At 45.0% G+C, this 20,397-nt stretch overlaps 1 protein-coding gene across 7 annotated transcripts in view; it reads right to left on the reverse strand.

Moving 5' to 3' along the window:
* Positions 1 to 20,397, reverse strand: part of SLC23A1 (solute carrier family 23 member 1) — a 457,722-nt gene that overhangs the window by 166,225 nt on the left and 271,100 nt on the right. For all 7 annotated transcript variants that reach the window (XM_073652114.1, XM_073652111.1, XM_073652110.1 and 4 more), the window contains one exon: positions 17,591 to 17,658. In XM_073652114.1, coding sequence (XP_073508215.1) covers positions 17,591 to 17,658 — 68 coding nt within the window. The remainder of the gene's footprint in view (positions 1 to 17,590; positions 17,659 to 20,397) is intronic.

Consider the following 20,397-nt stretch of genomic DNA (forward strand, 5'->3'; position numbering starts at 1 on the left):
GAATTTGTTTGTTTGTCAGTTAAACTCATTGATGGTGATGTGTGTCAGGGCTCTTTATATCACTGTAAGCAATTGCAGACACCTGTGCTAATTAGTTTGGCAGGTGTGTCCAATGAAAGGCAAGACTACTTAAGAAGGCTCTCTCACATTATTAAGCAGCCTACATTTTCTGCCAAAATGGGAAAGAAAAAGGATGTGGCGGCTGCTGAGAAGCAACAAATTGTGGAGTGTTTAGGTCAAGGCATGACTACAATCAACATTGTGCGATGATCAGGATGAAGTGTCTTGGCAATCAAGAAGTATGTAGCTGATTCACAGTACACACGTGTGCGTGCTGATAAGGGCAAATTGAGGACTCTTTCCTACAGGCAATTACGTCAGGTTGAAAGAGCAGCGGCAAAAAAGCCTTGTCATAGCAGCAGACAAGTTTTTGAAGCTGCTTGTGCCTCCAACGTCCCCCGAACAACAAGATGCAGGGTCCTTCAGAGGTTTGCAGCTGTGCATACGCCATCCTGTCGACCTCCTCTATCCACTTCACACAAGCAGAAACGGCTCCAGTGGGCCAAACATTACATGAAGACTGATTTCAAAACAGTTTTGTTCACGGATGAGTGCCGTGCAGCGCTCGATGGTCCAGATGGATGGAGTGGAGGATGGCTGGTTGATGGACACCCCACGCAAACACGGCTAAGCGCCAACAAGGAGGAGGTGGAGTAATGTTTTGGGCTGGAATCATGGGGAGAGAGATTGTCGGCCCCTTTAGGATCCCTGAAGGCGCTAAAGATGAACTCCATAATGTATGTGGATTTTCTCAAACAGCACTTCCTGCCATGGTTCAAGAAGAAGAACCGTGTATTTCACAGCAAGATCATTTTTCTGCATGATAATGCACCATCTCATGCTGCACATAAAACATCTGCATCTCTGGCTGATATGGGCATAAAAGGGGACAAACTTATGGTGTGACCCCCATGCTCCCCTGACCTCTACCCCATTCAGAACCTTTGGAGCATCATTAAAAGGAGTGTCTATGATGGCGGGAGGCAGTTCACATCTAAGCAACAGCTCTGGGAGGGTATTCTGTCCTCATGCAAAACAATTGAAGCAGAAACCATCCAAAACCTGACAAATTCAATGGACGAGAGAGTTCAGAAGCTTCTTTCGAACAAGGGGTCCTATGTGAAAATGTAACATCACCTAGAATAAAGTTTTGAGTTGAAAACTGTTTGATTTCAGTTTCTAACAACCTGCTAATGCTTATAATTTCAAAAATGACCATTGTTTTGGTCTTTATTAAAATGAAAAGGTTGATCGAAAAGTTTGGGGGATCTAAGAGTGTGGCAACCCAGTAGTCATGATTAGAGATGAGCGGTGTTCGACTAGAACTGTTCGCCAATCTCAAATTCGAGCTGTTTTGGGCGGTGTTCGAGTTGTTCGACGAACCCGAACGATTTGCAAAAAATTCGGCTGTTCGAGGTTATGTTCGATAACTGTTCGTGCACCAAAAGCGTGTCCTGCATGTCTGGCGCTATTTAGAGCACCAATCATGCAGGGATTGTCTGCCACTCACTGTAATGCCACAGCCATGGTGGTTGTGGCATTACAGTGATTGCCCAAATCGATGGGAACAGTGCCAACAGTGGAACATGAAAAGCCGGCAATTCAGCAGCGGCATACACCTGTACCCGACAATTTAGAACCGAAAGAATAGAGCTTCACACATAGATTAGATAGATATAAACATGTCAGCCACATATATACGAAGTACAGTGACAGTGCTGGTTACTGTACTTGTCATTTAGCGTAAAGGATTTATCAAAAAAAATAATAGTGTTTTCATGCACCGTCTCTTTAAAAAAGCCGGCCGGCAATTCACCATCTGTACCCGACAATTTAGAATAGAAAGAATAGAGAATCACACATAGATTAGATAGATAGAAACATGTCAGTCACATATATAATAAGTACAGTGACAGTGTTGCTTACTGTACTTGTCATTTAGTGTAAAGGATTTATTAAAAAAAATAATAGTGTTTTCATGCACCGTCTCTTTAAAAAAGCCGGCCGGCAATTCAGCAGCGGTACCCGACAATTTAGAATAGAACGAATAGAGAATCACACATAGATTAGATAGATAGAAACATGTCAGTCACATATATAAGAAGTGCAGTGACAGTGTTGATTACTGTACTTGTCATTTAGTGTAAAGGATTTATTTAAAAAAATAATAGTGTTTTCATGCACTGTCTCTTTAAAAAAGCCGGCCGGCAATTCAGCAGCGGTACCCGACAATTTATAACAGACAGAATAGAGCATCATACATAGATTAGATAGATAGAAACATGTCAGCCACATATATACGAAGTACAGTGACAGTGTTGCTTACTGTACTTGTCATTTAGCGTAAAGGATTTATCAAAAAAAATAATAGTGTTTTCATGCACCGTCTCTTTAAAAAAGCCGGCCGGCAATTCAGCAGCGGTACCCCACAATTTATAACAGACAGAATAGAGCTTCACACATAGATTAGATAGATAGAAACATGTCAGTCACATATATATGAAGTACAGTGATAGTGTTGGTTACTGTACTTGTCATTTAGTATTAAAATAAAGGATTTATTATTAAAAAAATTGGCGTGGGGTTCCCCTCAATTTTAGGCTCTAGCGGAGGTTAAGCAGACGGCTGGGGCAGATGTTTGAAGCCTGGGAAGGGGGTAATACCCACGGAGCTTCCCAGGCTACTAATATCAGCCCCCAGCTGAATACATAGCCTTTACTAGCTATTAAAATGGGGGACCCCCCCAAAAAAATGACGTGGGGTCCCCCCTAATTTAATAGCTAGCAAAGGCTAGGCAGACAGCTGGGGGCTGATATTAATAGCCCAGGAAGGGAGCCATGAATATTGGCCCCCTCCCAGGCTAGAAACACCAGCCGTCAGCCGCCCCAGAAATGGCGCATTCATAGGATGCGCCAATTCTGGCACTTAGCCTCGCTCTTCCACGCTGCCCTGGTGCGGTGGCAGGGGGTAATAGGGTTGGGGTTGATGTCAGCTTATAATGCCAGCTGACATCAAGCCCAGGTTAGTAATGGAGAGGCGTCTATAAGACACCCCCATTACTAACCCCATAGTCAAAGTTAAAAAAAACACAAACACCCAGAATAAAGTCCTTTAATTGAAATAAAGACACAATCCTTTATTGTTCTAAATTAAACCATACTTACCGTCACGCCCATTCCAGCTGAAGCCAACGATCTCCTGCAATAAAAGAAAAATAATAAAGCAACCTCATCCTTACCTTTCCATGGTTCCCAGGACAGCTTCAGCTCTGCTACATCGAGATGACAGGCTGGACCGCAGCAGAACGCTGCCATCCAGCCTCTCATCCCGCAGACACTGAGAAGCGCAGGCTTGCTTGCGCTGCTCAGCGTCTCTCTGTGACGACATCCAGATGAGCCGAGTTCATGTCCAATGAACTCGGCTCACCTCATGCACGTCACTGACAGCGTGGGAAAATTCTCAAGCTGAAGCGGTGAGTGCAGGAGAATTCTCCCACGCTGTCAGTGACGTGCATAAGGTGAGCTCATGTCCAATGAACTCAGCTCACCTCCTGCACGTCACTGACAGCGTGGGAGAATTCTCCTGCACTCAGCGCTTCAGCGTGAGAATTCTCCCGCTGAAGCGCTGAGTGCAGGAGAATTTTCCCACGCTGTCAGTGACGTGCATAAGGTGAGCTCATGTCCAATGAACTCAGCTCACCTCCTGCACGTCACTGACAGCGTGGGAGAATTCTCCTGCACTCAGCGCTTCAGTGTGAGAATTCTCCCACGCTGAAGCGCTGAGTGCAGGAGAATTTTCCCACGCTGTCAGTGACGTGCATGAGGTGAGCCGAGTTCATTGGACATTAACTCGGCTCATCTGGATGCCCTCACAGAGAGACACTGTGGAGCGCAAGCAAGCCTGCGCTTCTCAGTGTCTGCGGGATGACAGGCTGGATGGCAGCGTTCTGCTGCGGTCCAGCCTGTCATCTCGATGTAGCAGAGCTGAAGCTGTCATGGGAACCATGGAAAGGTAAGGATGATGTTGCTTTATTATTTTTCTTTTATTTCAGGAGATCGTTGGCTTCAGCTGGAATGGGCGTGATGGTAAGTATGGTTTAATTTAGAACAATAAAGAATTGTGTGTTTATTTCAATTAAAGGACTTTTTTCTGGGTGTTGTGTTTTTTTTAAATACTTTACTAGAAATTCATGGTGGTCATGTCTAATATTGGCGTGACCCCATGAATTTCGGGCTTAGGGCCAGCTGATAATGCCAAGCTGGCCCTAACCCCTTTATTACCCAGTGAGCCACCGCATCAGGGCCCTGGATGAGTTGGGTACAGCGCCAGAAGATGGCGCTTCTATGAACGCGCCATTTTCCGGGGTGGCTGCGGACTGCAATTTGCAGCAGGGGTGGCCCAGAAAGCTTGGGCCTCCCTGCGCTGCGGATTCCAGCCCCCAGCTGCCTAGTTGTACCTGGCTGGACACAAAAACAGGGCGAAGCCCCACGTCAATTTTCTTTAAATTATTTCATGAAATAATTAAGAAAAAAAGGGCTTCCCTATATTGTTGTGTCCGGCCAGGTACAAATAGGCAGCTGGTGGTTGGGGGCAGCCCGTTCCTGCCTGCTGTACCTGGCTGGACACAAATATAGTGCGAAGCCCCACGTCAATTTTTTTTAAATTATTTCATGAATTTCCTGAAATAATTTTAAAAAATTGAAGTGGGGCTTCGCACTATATTTGTGTCCAGCCAGGTACAGCAGGCAGGAACGGGCTGCCCCCATCCACCAGCTGCCTATTTGTACCTGGCCGGACACAACAATATAGGGAAGCCCTTTTTTTCTTAATTATTTCATGAATTTCATGAAATAATTAAAAAAAATTGAAGTGGGGCTTCGCACTATATTTGTGTCCAGCCAGGTACAGCAGGCAGGAACGGGCTGCCCCCAACCACCAGCTGCCTATTTGTACCTGGCCGGACACAACAATATAGGGAAGGCCTTTTTTTCTTAATTATTTCATGAATTTCATGAAATAATTAAAAAAAAAGTACGTGGGGCTTCGCCCTATTTTTGTGTCCAGCCAGGTACAACTAGGCAGCTGGGGGCTGGAATCTGCAGCGCAGGGAGGCCCAAGCTTTCTGGGCCCCCCCCGCTACAAATTGCAGTCCGCAGCCACCCCGGAAAATGGCGCGTTCATAGAAGCGCCATCTTCTGGCGCTGTACCCAACTCATCCAGGGCCCTGGTGCGGTGGCTCACTGGGTAATAAAGGGGTTAGGGCCAGCTTGGTATTATCAGCTGGCCCCAAGCCCAAAATTCATGGGGTCACGCCAGTATTAGACATGACAGCCATGAATTTCTAGTAAAGTATTTAAAAAAAACACAACACCCAGAATAAAGTCCTTTAATTGAAATAAAGACACAATTCTTTATTGTTCTAAATTAAACCATACTTACCATCACACCCATTCCAGCTGAAGCCAACGATCTCCTGCAATAAAAGAAAAATAATAAACCAACCTCATCCTTACCTTTCCATGGTTCCCACGACAGCTTCAGCTCTGCTACATCGAGATGACTGGCTGGACCGCAGCAGAACGCTGCCATCCAGTCTGTTATCCCGCAGACACTGAGAAGCGCAGGCATGCTTGCGCTCCTCACTGTCTCGCTGTGACGGCATCCAGATGAGCCGAGGTCATGTCCAATGAACTCGGCTCACCTCATGCACGTCACTGACAGCGTGGGAAAATTCTCACGCTGAAGTGCTGAGTGCAGGAGAATTCTCCCACGCTGTCAGTGATGTGCATGAGGTGAGCTCATGTCCAATGAACTCAGCTCACCTCCTGCACGTCACTGACAGCGTGGGAAAATTCTCCTGCAATCAGCGCTTCAGCGTGAGAATTTTCCCACGCTGTCAGTGACGTGCATGAGGTGAGCCGAGTTCATTGGACATGAACTCGGCTCATCTGGATGTCGTCACAGAGAGACGCTGAGCAGCGCAAGCAAGCCTGCGCTTCTCAGTGTCTGCGGGATGACAGGCTGGATGGCAGCGTTCTGCTGCGGTCCAGCCTGTCATCTCGATGTAGCAGAGCTGAAGCTGTCGTGGGAACCATGGAAAGGTAAGGATGAGGTTGCTTTATTATTTTTCTTTTATTGCAGGAGATCGTTGGCTTCAGCTGGAATGGGCGTGATGGTAAGTATGGTTTAATTTAGAACAATAAAGGATTGTGTCTTTATTTCAATTAAAGGACTTTATTCTGGGTGTTTGTGTTTTTTTTAACTTTGACTATGGGGTTAGTAATGGGGGTGTCTTATAGACGCCTCTCCATTACTAACCTGGGCTTGATGTCAGCTGGCATTATAAGCTGACATCAACCCCAACCCTATTACCCCCTGCCACCGCACCAGGGCAGCGTGGAAGAGCGAGGCTAAGTGCCAGAATTGGCGCATCCTATGAATGCGCCATTTCTGGGGCGGCTGACGGCTGGTGTTTCTAGCCTGGGAGGGGGCCAATATTCATGGCTCCCTTCCTGGGCTATTAATATCAGCCCCCAGCTGTCTGCCTAGCCTTTGCTAGCTATTAAATTAGGGGGGACCCCACGTCATTTTTTTGGGGGGGTCCCCCATTTTAATAGCTAGTAAAGGCTATGTATTCAGCTGGGGGCTGATATTAGTAGCCTGGGAATCTCCGTGGGTATTACCCCCTTCCCAGGCTTCAAACATCTGCCCCAGCCGTCTGCTTAACCTCCGCTAGAGCCTAAAATTAAGGGGAACCCCACGCCAATTTTTTTAATAATAAATCCTTTATTTTAATACTAAATGACAAGTACAGTAACCAACACTATCACTGTACTTCATATATATGTGACTGACATGTTTCTATCTATCTAATCTATGTGTGATGCTCTATCTTTCTGTTCTAAATTGTCGGGTACCGCTGCTGAATTGCCGGCCGGCTTTTTTAAAGAGACAGTGCATGAAAACACTATTATTTTTTTAAATAAATCCTTTACACTAAATGACAAGTACAGTAAGCAACACTATCACTGTACTTATTATATATGTGACTGACATGTTTCTATCTATCTAATCTATGTGTGAAGCTCTATTCTTTCTGTTCTAAATTGTCGGGTACAGATGCTGAATTGCCGGCCGGCTTTTTTAAAGAGACGGTGCATGAAAACACTAATATTTTTTTTAATAAATCCTTTACACTAAATGACAAGTGCAGTAACCAACACTGTCACTGTGCTTCTTATATGTGTGACTGACATGTTTCTATCTATCTAATCTATGTGTGATGCTCTATTCCTTCTTGTCTAAATTGTCGGGTACCGGTGTATGCCGCTGCTGAATTTGCCGGCCGGCTTTTTTAAAGAGAGTGTCTTCTGAGCAGTTTGTCAGCTTTTGGACACCTTTGCAGGTGTTTTCTATGTGTTTCTATGTGTTTTTGTTTGCCTGCCATTGGTTTTAACGGTGTTCGACGGTGTTCTAAGGTGTTCGACGAACAGTTCGACGAACAGTTCCTCGAACATCCCGGTGTTCGACGAACCGAACCGAACCCGAACACTACGGGGGTGGCTCAACACTAGTCATGATTACTTCGAATTCTGACAATATGAGGGTCATGCTGCAGGTAGTGCAGCAAGAAGGCACTTATGTGTCTTGCGCATCTCGGAGCCCCAAAATTATTTTCCGGGCTAGATGCAGCTAAAAATTATTTTTAATTTTAAATCTGGTGAAGCTTTAGTATAGATGGCCTAATAGGATCAGTGCTGCACACTGCTACAAAGCCCAAATTATTTTCCAGCCAAGATACAGATAAACATGATTAGTAATTTGAAAGCTTAAAACGGTTGGTAGGGTGATTTTAACCAATCATCAAGCTTTTACTCTCCCCAGGATGACACAGGGGTAGAAAAGTCGTTTCGGATCCATGATTTGTTCATCTTTATGAACGTGAGTCTGTCTACATTATCAGTGGAGAGCCGCGTGCGCTTATCTGTCAGCACACCACCAGCAGCGCTGAACACACGTTCAGACAGAACGCTGGCTGCGGGGCATGACAAGATCTCCAAGGCGTAAGTGGCTAGCTCCGGCCATTTATCCAGATTGGAAGCCCAAAAAGAGCAAGGGTCCAGTGACACAGTCGTGGCTTCAATGTTTACTTGGAGATACTCCTGTACCATCGTCTCTAGGCGTTGACTATGTGTCAGACTTCTTGTCTCCTGTGGCCTTGCAAAGGATGGGCTAAAAAAGTGGTGAAATGATTCCGCAAAATTGATGTTACCAGCAGATACTGTGGTTCTGTTACGGTTTGAGTGCTGAACACTTGACGGTCCCACGGTTGGCAAGTTGGAACTGTGAGATTCACTACGTGCACCACTGGTATTTTGTGGAAAAGCACATGTAAGATTCTGCAACAGTCTCTGCTGATACTCCTGCATGCGTGCATCCCTTTCTATGGCAGGAATAATTTCTGCAAATTTACTTTTGTACCGGGGATCTAACAGTGTGGCAACCCAGTAGTCAGGATTATTTCTAATTCTCACAATTCGAGGGTCATGTTGCAGGTAGTGCAGCAAGAAGGCACTCATGTGTGTTGCGCATCCAGGAGCACCAAGTCCCTGTTGTGTTGGTGGCGAGGTAACAATCATGCTTCCTTCCTCTGTCCTCTCCCCCCAACCTCGCACAACAGAAATGTGATCAAGGTCTCCCTCATCTGATGAGTCTTCCATCAGTTCGTCCTCCACTTCTTCCTGGGCTCCTGCACCTTCCTCACTAGTTTGGCTGCTACCATGCGCCCTGGTAAAACCATCTCCCCCACCCTCACATGCCTGCCGCCTTGGTGCTGCCGACCGTCTGGACCTTGCAGATGTTAGCCCTTCCGCATACAACTCCTCCTCCTCTACTTCCTCCACCTCCTCTTGTGCCACCACCTGACTCCGAATTCTGTTTAACATGTGCTCCAGCATGTAAATCACCGGAATAGTCATGCTGATAATGGCATCGTCAGCACTAAACATCTTCGTCGCCATTTCAAAACTGTGCAGAAGGGTGCATAGGTCCCTGATCTGAGACCACTCCTCCAGCGTGATTTGCCCCACCTCTGAATCTCGTTGGCCCAGGCTATACGTCAGAACGTATTGCACCAGGGCTTGTCGGTGCTGCCACAGTCGCTGCAACATGTGCAGAGTTGAATTCCACCGGGTAGGCACATCGCATTTTAGCCGGTGAAGTGGCAGGCCCAACGACTTCTGTAGAGATGTAAGTCGCTGAGCTGCGGGATGCGAACGGCGGAAGTGAGCACACAGCGACCGTGCCCTCTGCAGAAGGCCATCTAGTCTGGGATAGTGGGCTAAAAATTGCTGGACAACCAGGTTCAACACGTGAGCCATACAAGGCACGTGTGTGACATTGCCCCGGCGAAGGGCCGCACCCAGGTTTGCAGCATTGTCGCACACGGCCTTCCCTGGTTTCAGGTCCAGTGGAGACAACCATTCATGAAATTGGTTCTCCAGAGCTGACCACAACTCCTCAGCTGTGTGACTCACATTTCCCAGACATTTCAATGTAAAAACCGCCTGATGACGTTGAGCCCTACTGCCAGCATAGTAAGGAGGTGTGCAGGATCCCTTCTGCGCAGTTAGAAAGCTTGTGGCATGACCAGACAGGCTTTGGGTGCAGGTGGAAGACCGAGAGGAGGTTGAGGAGGCAGAAGCAGTGGAGGAACTTTGACATAAAGAGGATTGACGCACAACTCGTGGGGACGGCAAGACTTGGACAGCAGCCCCTTGTCCTGCTGTCACCATAGTTACCCAGTGCCCAGTCAGCGACATGTAACGCCCCTGTCCATGCCTACTCGTCCAAGTGTCTGTGGTGAAATGCACCCTGTCACACACAGAGTTTCTCAAAGAAGCGGTGATGTTGTGTGCGACATGCTGGTGGAGCGCAGGCACACCTTTCTTTGAGAAGTAGTGCCGACTGGGCATCTGGTACTGGGGCACTGCGACGGACATAAGGTCTCGAAAATCCTCTGTGTCCACCAGGCGGAAAGGCAGCATTTCTGTAGCCAAGAGCTTGCAGATGGTGAAATTCAACCTCTTAGCTTTCTCATGGCTAGGAGGAAATGGTCTTTTACTTGTCCACATCTGAGGGACCGAGGGCTGGCTATTGTGCTTAGACGGGGTTGATAAGGGTGTCCCCGGCAAACTGCCGGTCTGTGAGGAAGATGCAGGCGGACATGTTAGGTTGCCTTGATCCAAAGGTGGTGCTATCGATGTCGGACAGCGCTCAACACCAGCTGGTGTTCCCACCTCCAAAGAAAATGATGACCTGCCAATCACGCTGGCTGTTGCGGGTAAAGAGGTGGCAGGTCTGCGCCCCAAAACAGGTGTGACTGCTGTCCCCCCAGTCACAGAGGATGAAGAGGCCGCGGATGCACAAGATATGGCAGACGGTGGTTGGCCCGGCCGGCTAGGCCGCATTGTAGCACACTGAGCTTCCCACTGCAACTTATGCTTCATGTCCATGTGCCGGTTCATGCATGAAGTACTCAAACTATGTATTTTTTGGCCTCTACTTAGCTTTTGCTGACAAATGTTACAGATAACACGAGTTGGGTCATCTTTATCGATCTGAAAAAATGCCCAGGCTATGCAAGGCTTAGCACCCATGCGACCTGAAGAGCCACCACGACTTGTGGTGAGAGGCAGAGTTGTGTTTGAGGATGCAGTTGTTGACGTGCTTCCAGTACTACGTCTCTGTCCAGGAAGGCGCAACCTGACCTCGTCGTCACTAGCATCTTTCTCCACCTCCTCTGCTGACCTCATCTCTTGGCTGACTGTGGGTTGACAGTAAGTGGGATCTCCAACCTCATCATCATCACCCTGTGCGTTATCACACCCGTCGTCCTCAGAGCCAACCTGTTCCTGCCCTGACAAAAAACTAAAGTTGTCGCTCCAATCAGGTATTTGAGTCTTATCATCGTCTTCCTCATTGTCTCCACCAACAGGAGTTACAGTTTGGGAATGAGGGTCTACATTATGGTCAGAACCTTCTGCGTCTGGTCCTGGATCCGACTCATAAAGATTCTGGACATCAGTGCAGATCATTTCCTCGTCTGGATTCACAGAAGCGCTGGAGTCGACCTCTGATTCCCAGGCTATAGTATGAGTAAACAGCTCTGCAGACTCAACCATCTGTTCTACCTCATACTCAGACGGGCAGCTGGAGATTTGGGAGCTGTGAGGAAGCAAGTGCGATTGGGGTGACACCTTTGAGGACTGGAGTATTTGTGATGTTGAAGTTGATGTGGAGGAGAGCCCACTTAAAGGAGCACTTGATATCCGTTGAAGCACCTGCTGTTTTTGTGCCTCATCTGGAATTTGTAGCGATTGGCGTGGCCGTAAGAAAGGGATCTTATCACATTGTCCGCTAAAAGAAGTAGACATTTTAGTTTGGCTGGAAGATGGTCTTTCTTCTGCAGATGTTACTGTTGCTTTAACACCTACCCCACGGACACAACCTTTTTTCCCCTTCCCAACACGCCTATTCCCCTTTCCACCAGCAGCAGGCCTTTTTCCACTCATTTTGGTGGTTAACTAATTCACAACTCTGGAGTTGTTTGCACAAAAAAACAATGGATGGTAACCGAGCAGAGCTGAGTGGCCAAACTGTGGTATTAGGCCAAAACTATTGGCTGGGTTAGATGCAGAAAAAAATTATATTCAATTTGCAACCTGATGGAGGTCAGTATAGATGGACTAATACAACAAGTCCCACACACAGCTAGAAGCCCAATATTTTTTCAGAGGTAGATGCAGAAAAAAATATATTCAGTTTGCAACCTGATGGAGGTCAGTATAGATGGACTAATACAACAAGTCCCACACACAGCTAGAAGCCCAAATATTTTTTCAGAGGTACTGTAGGTGCAGATAAAAATTATTTTTAATTTGCAACCTGATGGAGGTCAGTATAGATGGACTAATAGAGAAAGTCCGACACACTGCTAGAAGGCCAAATATTTTTTCAGAGCTAGATGCAGAAAAAAATTATATTCAGTTTGCAACCTGATGGAGGTCAGTATAGATGGACTAACAGAGAAAGTCCCACACACTGCTAGAAGGCCAAATATTTTTTTCAGAGCTAGATGCAGAAAAATATTATATTCAGTTTGCAACCTGATGGAGGTCAGTATAGATGGACTAACAGAGAAAGTCCCACACACTGCTAGAAGGCCAAATATTTTTTCAGAGCTAGATGCAGAAAAAAATTATATTCAGTTTGCAACCTGATGGAGGTCTGTATGATGGATTAATAGAACAAGACCCACACACAGCTAGAAGCCCAATATTTTTTCAGAGGTAGATGCAGAAAAAAATATATTCAGTTTGCAACCTGATGGAGGTCAGTATAGATGGACTAATACAACAAGTCCCACACACAGCTAGAAGCCCAATATTTTTTCAGAGGTAGATGCAGAAAAAAATATATTCAGTTTGCAACCTGATGGAGGTCAGTATAGATGGACTAATACAACAAGTCCCACACACAGCTAGAAGCCCAAATATTTTTTCAGAGGTACTGTAGATGCAGATAAAAATTATTTTTAATTTGCAACCTGATGGAGGTCAGTATAGATGGACTAATAGAGAAAGTCCGACACACTGCTAGAAGGCCAAATATTTTTTCAGAGCTAGATGCAGAAAAAAATTATATTCAGTTTGCAACCTGATGGAGGTCAGTATAGATGGACTAACAGAGAAAGTCCCACACACTGCTAGAAGGCCAAATATTTTTTCAGAGCTAGATGCAGAAAAAAATTATATTCAGTTTGCAACCTGATGGAGGTCAGTATAGATGGACTAACAGAGAAAGTCCCACACACAGCTAGAAGCCCAATATTTTTTCAGAGGTAGATGCAGAAAAAAATATATTCAGTTTGCAACCTGATGGAGGTCAGTATAGATGGACTAATACAACAAGTCCCACACACAGCTAGAAGCCCAATATTTTTTCAGAGGTAGATGCAGAAAAAAATATATTCAGTTTGCAACCTGATGGAGGTCAGTATAGATGGACTAATACAACAAGTCCCACACACAGCTAGAAGCCCAATATTTTTTCAGAGGTAGATGCAGAAAAAAATATATTCAGTTTGCAACCTGATGGAGGTCAGTATAGATGGACTAATACAACAAGTCCCACACACAGCTAGAAGCCCAATATTTTTTCAGAGGTAGATGCAGAAAAAAATATATTCAGTTTGCAACCTGATGGAGGTCAGTATAGATGGACTAATACAACAAGTCCCACACACAGCTAGAAGCCCAATATTTTTTCAGAGGTAGATGCAGAAAAAAATATATTCAGTTTGCAACCTGATGGAGGTCAGTATAGATGGACTAATACAACAAGTCCCACACACAGCTAGAAGCCCAATATTTTTTCAGAGGTAGATGCAGAAAAAAATATATTCAGTTTGCAACCTGATGGAGGTCAGTATAGATGGACTAATACAACAAGTCCCACACACAGCTAGAAGCCCAAATATTTTTTCAGAGGTACTGTAGATGCAGATAAAAATTATTTTTAATTTGCAACCTGATGGAGGTCAGTATAGATGAACTAATAGAGAAAGTCCGACACACTGCTAGAAGACCAAATATTTTTTCAGAGCTAGATGCAGAAAAAAATTATATTCAGTTTGCAACCTGATGGAGGTCTGTATAGATGGATTAATAGAACAAGACCCACACACAGCTAGAAGCCCAATATTTTTTCAGAGGTAGATGCAGAAAAAAATATATTCAGTTTGCAACCTGATGGAGGTCAGTATAGATGGACTAATACAACAAGTCCCACACACAGCTAGAAGCCCAATATTTTTTCAGAGGTAGATGCAGAAAAAAATATATTCAGTTTGCAACCTGATGGAGGTCAGTATAGATGGACTAATACAACAAGTCCCACACACAGCTAGAAGCCCAAATATTTTTTCAGAGGTACTGTAGATGCAGATAAAAATTATTTTTAATTTGCAACCTGATGGAGGTCAGTATAGATGGACTAATAGAGAAAGTCCGACACACTGCTAGAAGGCCAAATATTTTTTCAGAGCTAGATGCAGAAAAAAATTATATTCAGTTTGCAACCTGATGGAGGTCAGTATAGATGGACTAACAGAGAAAGTCCCACACACTGCTAGAAGGCCAAATATTTTTTCAGAGCTAGATGCAGAAAAAAATTATATTCAGTTTGCAACCTGATGGAGGTCAGTATAGATGCACTAACAGAGAAAGTCCCACACACAGCTAGAAGCCCAATATTTTTTCAGAGGTAGATGCAGAAAAAAATATATTCAGTTTGCAACCTGATGGAGGTCAGTATAGATGGACTAATACAACAAGTCCCACACACAGCTAGAAGCCCAATATTTTTTCAGAGGTAGATGCAGAAAAAAATATATTCAGTTTGCAACCTGATGGAGGTCAGTATAGATGGACTAATACAGCAAGTCCCACACACAGCTAGAAGCCCAATATTTTTTCAGAGGTAGATGCAGAAAAAAATATATTCAGTTTGCAACCTGATGGAGGTCAGTATAGATGGACTAATACAACAAGTCCCACACACAGCTAGAAGCCCAATATTTTTTCAGAGGTAGATGCAGAAAAAAATATATTCAGTTTGCAACCTGATGGAGGTCAGTATAGATGGACTAATACAACAAGTCCCACACACAGCTAGAAGCCCAATATTTTTTCAGAGGTAGATGCAGAAAAAAATATATTCAGTTTGCAACCTGATGGAGGTCAGTATAGATGGACTAATACAACAAGTCCCACACACAGCTAGAAGCCCAATATTTTTTCAGAGGTAGATGCAGAAAAAAATATATTCAGTTTGCAACCTGATGGAGGTCAGTATAGATGGACTAATACAACAAGTCCCACACACAGCTAGAAGCCCAAATATTTTTTCAGAGGTACTGTAGATGCAGATAAAAATTATTTTTAATTTGCAACCTGATGGAGGTCAGTATAGATGGACTAATAGAGAAAGTCCGACACACTGCTAGAAGGCCAAATATTTTTTCAGAGCTAGATGCAGAAAAAAATTATATTCAGTTTGCAACCTGATGGAGGTCTGTATAGATGGATTAATAGAACAAGACCCACACACAGCTAGAAGCCCAATATTTTTTCAGAGGTAGATGCAGAAAAAAATATATTCAGTTTGCAACCTGATGGAGGTCAGTATAGATGGACTAATACAACAAGTCCCACACACAGCTAGAAGCCCAATATTTTTTCAGAGGTAGATGCAGAAAAAAATATATTCAGTTTGCAACCTGATGGAGGTCAGTATAGATGGACTAATACAACAAGTCCCACACACAGCTAGAAGCCCAAATATTTTTTCAGAGGTACTGTAGATGCAGATAAAAATTATTTTTAATTTGCAACCTGATGGAGGTCAGTATAGATGGACTAATAGAGAAAGTCCGACACACTGCTAGAAGGCCAAATATTTTTTCAGAGCTAGATGCAGAAAAAAATTATATTCAGTTTGCAACCTGATGGAGGTCAGTATAGATGGACTAACAGAGAAAGTCCCACACACTGCTAGAAGGCCAAATATTTTTTCAGAGCTAGATGCAGAAAAAAATTATATTCAGTTTGCAACCTGATGGAGGTCAGTATAGATGGACTAACAGAGAAAGTCCCACACACTGCTAGAAGGCCAAATATTTTTTCAGAGCTAGATGCAGAAAAAAATTATATTCAGTTTGCAACCTGATGGAGGTCTGTATAGATGGATTAATAGAACAAGACCCACACACAGCTAGAAGCCCAATATTTTTTCAGAGGTAGATGCAGAAAAAAATATATTCAGTTTGCAACCTGATGGAGGTCAGTATAGATGGACTAATACAACAAGTCCCACACACAGCTAGAAGCCCAATATTTTTTCAGAGGTAGATGCAGAAAAAAATATATTCAGTTTGCAACCTGATGGAGGTCAGTATAGATGGACTAATACAACAAGTCCCACACACAGCTAGAAGCCCAATATTTTTTCAGAGGTAGATGCAGAAAAAAATATATTCAGTTTGCAATCTGATGGAGGTCAGTATAGATGGACTAATACAACAAGTCCCACACACAGCTAGAAGCCCAATATTTTTTCAGAGGTAGATGCAGAAAAAAATATATTCAGTTTGCAACCTGATGGAGGTCAGTATAGATGGACTAATACAACAAGTCCCACACACAGCTAGAAGCCCAATATTTTTTCAGAGGTAGATGCAGAAAAAAATATATTCAGTTTGCAACCTGATGGAGGTCAGTATAGATGGACTAATACAACAAGTCCCACACACAGCTAGAAGCCCAAATATTTTTTCAGAGGTACTGTAGATGCAGATAAAAATTATTTTTAATTTGCAACCTGATGGAGGTCAGTATAGATGGACTAATAGAGAAAGTCCGACACACTGCTAGAAGGCCAAATATTTTTTCAGAGCTAGATGCAGAAAAAAATTATATTCAGTTTGCAACCTGATGGAGGTCAGTATAGATGGACTAATAGAATGATGCTATGCCCAAAAGATTTTACTTCACTAGGTGCAGTAAAAAAATTGGTATTCTATACACAGGTGGTATATCTTGCAACACCGATAGGCTACTCCACTGACTAACACACTCTGCAATAGGCCAAAAAGGATTAGCTTTGCTAGATTCAGCCAAATGCTGTGAAAAAAACTTGCACAGCACTGGCACAGACCTGCCTGGCAAAAACTGATAGGAACTGATGTAACCTAGTCCTGAAAAGGACTCCAATTACAATTAGTCTTTACTCCCACAACCTATCTATTTAAGAGCACAGACCTCCCTGATAAAAGTCGTAGGAAATGCTGTAACCTAGTCCTTAAAAGGACTGCAATCACAACTATTCCCTACTCCCAAGCTATCTGTATATTTGTGCGAAAATTGGCTTGAAATTAACAAGGTATAGTGCACACAGCAACAGCGGTGCCGTCTAACACGCAGCTGCAGCAGTGAGAAAATGGTGGCGACGGGGCTTGGTCTTATAGGGCAAGGACATGTGACATACACTGCCAATGACACATGCCCTTGCTTGTGTGAAAAAAGCACTTCGCTCCGTGTGTGCGCTGCTGATAGGCTGACAGATTGCACCTCCCCACTGCAAATGCGGGAAAGAGAAAAAAAAATGGAGATCTTCATTGTTCCTGCAGAGATCCATCCCCTGCCCCTCCCCCCACCCCGCTGTACACTCAAACTGCGTATTAACATTAATTTTCATCATTACTGAGAAAAAATCCAGTTATGATTTTGGTGCACGAACAGTTATCAAACATAACCTCGAACAGCCAAATTTTTCTCAAATTGTTCGTGTTCGCCGAACGGCTCGAACACCGCCCAAAACAGCTCGAATTTGAGATTGGCGAACAGTTCGAGTAGAACAACGCTCATCTCTAGTAACAATATAAATTATTGAGAAAAAATGAAAATCTTACCTCTCTTATTCTTGGTTGCCAGATGTGTGATGTATTAAATGGCAGTGTTCCATTTCCATAAATCTCCTCTAGGAAAATAATATCACATTATTATCAGTAATATTAAATAAGATTATATATACACAGTATATATATATATATATATATATATATATATGACTCGCCCCCTGGGCCGTGGGGCACCTGCAACCGGGCTTCAGTGCAATGTTGGGGGTAGTAGTGGCAATCCGATCCCGTGGCTCAGGGTGGTCAGACCAAATGGTGTGGCAGTCTATTTTTAGAGCTATAAAATGTCCGACTACGCCACCCGTGGATTGCGGTCAGGGATAACCGCCGCTGCAAGGCAGACCCCTGAGGCTGGTGTTGGTGTGCAGCAGAGGGATAGGACAACTCCCCAAGGGAAGAGTATAGCCTCAGGGCAGTGTAAGTGGAGGCTGGGGGTGATGGTGCAGGCGCAGCATAAATAACACAGAGTGCAATGATGCAGTCCAGGGTTTTTACTCACAGTTGTTATCCATGTCACTGCCCAAGCCGTGCTGCGTCCACCAGGTGAGGGGCTCGGTCAACCCCCAGGCAATTCAGGAGTATGGCACAGGACCCCCTTCTGTCCTTTCTCTGGCCTTTCGTGCCCCACCAGTGACCAAACTTCTGTCCAGCTGCCGCGGATCTATGCGGGCAAACGTGGGCCCCGTTTCCCGCTATCCTATATGGTGCCTTCCTAGCAGGTTTGGCGGGGGGTCACACCAATAGATGATCACGACCTCCGGTCTTTGGCTGAGGGATGATTTACCTCCACCAACTTGGGAATCCGGTACCCTTATTCTGCCTGACCCTTCACCCGATATCTCGTGGGTTCTTAGGGTCCCTTCTGCCTTCTTGTTTCTGGAGCCTTTCTACTCCTCTGTCTCTCCTCTTTCCTTCCTTCTCCTCCTTCACTTCTCCTCTCTGGCCCCGGCCTCTTCTCTAGGCCTGCCTTCTGAGCAGAGCTCCTACAGAGCCTCTGCTCCCTGTCACCTCTCCACTGTACTGAACGAACTGAACTGAACCCTCTCCTAAGATGGCCCCCACCTTTTATCTGCTTCTCTGTGTCTGAGCTCAGGTGACCTGCACCCAATGAGCTCCTTTCTATGCTCCAGAAACCGTCCCCTTCTGCTCCTACATCACTGGGTTCTCTCCCCCCTCCCCACTCCAGCCAGGGACATGGTCAGTTGTGCCTGCATATATATAAATGGGAGCACCGTCGAGCTGTGCCCCGGGAATGGGGTGAGTGTGTGTATGCAGCTAACGAGCCCTGGTCCATACTCCATCCTTACCTGGGAGTGGAATATCACACCTCTGGTTGAGGTGCAATACCCCTGTAGCAACCGAATCCTCGGGGCGCTACATATATATATATATATATATATATATATATATATATGATTAGTAGATGCTTCACTTGCGCTTCTACATCTGTTCTGTCCCATGATTGAAACATTTACACACTATATGGACCTTTTTACACTTGCTATGTACTGCTGTTTATTTGCATAGCTGTAAAGTTTACTTTCCTTGTGTTTGTCCCCTCTCTCTCTCTGTCTCCCTTTCATGTGACTTGTTGAAGCTAACCCCTCCCTTCTTTTTCCTCTGTCATTTCCTCATTCACCATCTTGGCACTATCAGAAGCTCATGTGCTCTCAGCCTGTCTGAGGAAAGTTCCTTTTTACCTGCTTCCGTTGTTATGCATGTATTCACAAGATTCCTGTAAGAAAAGAAACCCTCTTCTGGATTTTTCTCAACGTGTGTGCCTGCAGCTGAGTTAAGCTATCTGCGACCATCGTCATTGTAAGTACAGGTGAAGAGACCTAGCGTCTCACAGAGACATATTTACAGCCACAGGCCATGGGGACAGAATAGTAAAAAGGAACTTCCCAGATTCATCTGTAAAGCCAGCTACAGATTCTATAAAGCCACTGAACATTCAGCAGAGCATCTTCCCTCAGCATAAAAGAGACTATACAGCTTCCCTTCTCCCTGTGAATTAATATGGCTGAGGGAATGACTACACGGTTTCTGCCAGACCCATTGTTAGAGGAAGAATGCATAGAACTTGATCCACTGTCTAGTGAGAAGCCTAGACACCCCACAAAGCCCATATGGAAGGTTATAGAGAACCTTGAAATCAGTAAGGCTGCGTGCACACTATGCATTTTTCAAGCGTTTTTGCCGCAGAATTTCTGCAGCGAAAACGCTTAAAAAATGCTTGGTAATATGTGCCCCATGGTCCCCAATGATAATCCGAATGTGCTGTGCACATGCTGCGGAAATTTCCTCTGCGGATTATCATTGTGGAAAAATACGCAGCATGTCCATTAATTTTGCGGACACGCAGCGTAATCGCCGCCATTGACTTGCATTGGACCGCGTGACATCCGCATCACTGCATCTGCACATGCGGATGTGGCACCCCAGGGGTCTGGTTGCCACAGTAATAGAAATATTATGTCTGAAAGCAAGTGGGAGGTTTCTCTGGTCAGGAGCCCTAAGCATGCAACACGGCCCACCCAGACCTGGGAGGGGAGGAATCTGCCCTTATAAACTGGGTCTGGGGCGGGATTAAGTGAAGTCCCAGACAGAGACGCAGTCAGGTCTGGAGGACAGCAGACACAGGGAAAGTGACAACAGGAGCTCTGTAGGAGCAGGAGCGAGTGCCAGAGGCTGGAAGCTAGAAAGCTCGCCTTGGCTGAAGACACTAAACCCGGACACGGAGTCCGAGGCTGTGGGGACATCCAGGTCCAGCAGCAGAATCCAACCGGCAGGGGATTCCA

The sequence above is a fragment of the Phyllobates terribilis genome, unplaced genomic scaffold (assembly GCF_046119375.1).
Source record: "Phyllobates terribilis strain yellow unplaced genomic scaffold, ASM4611937v1 Scaffold_11__3_contigs__length_659146591, whole genome shotgun sequence".
In the NCBI taxonomy this organism is placed as follows: domain Eukaryota; kingdom Metazoa; phylum Chordata; class Amphibia; order Anura; family Dendrobatidae; genus Phyllobates; species Phyllobates terribilis.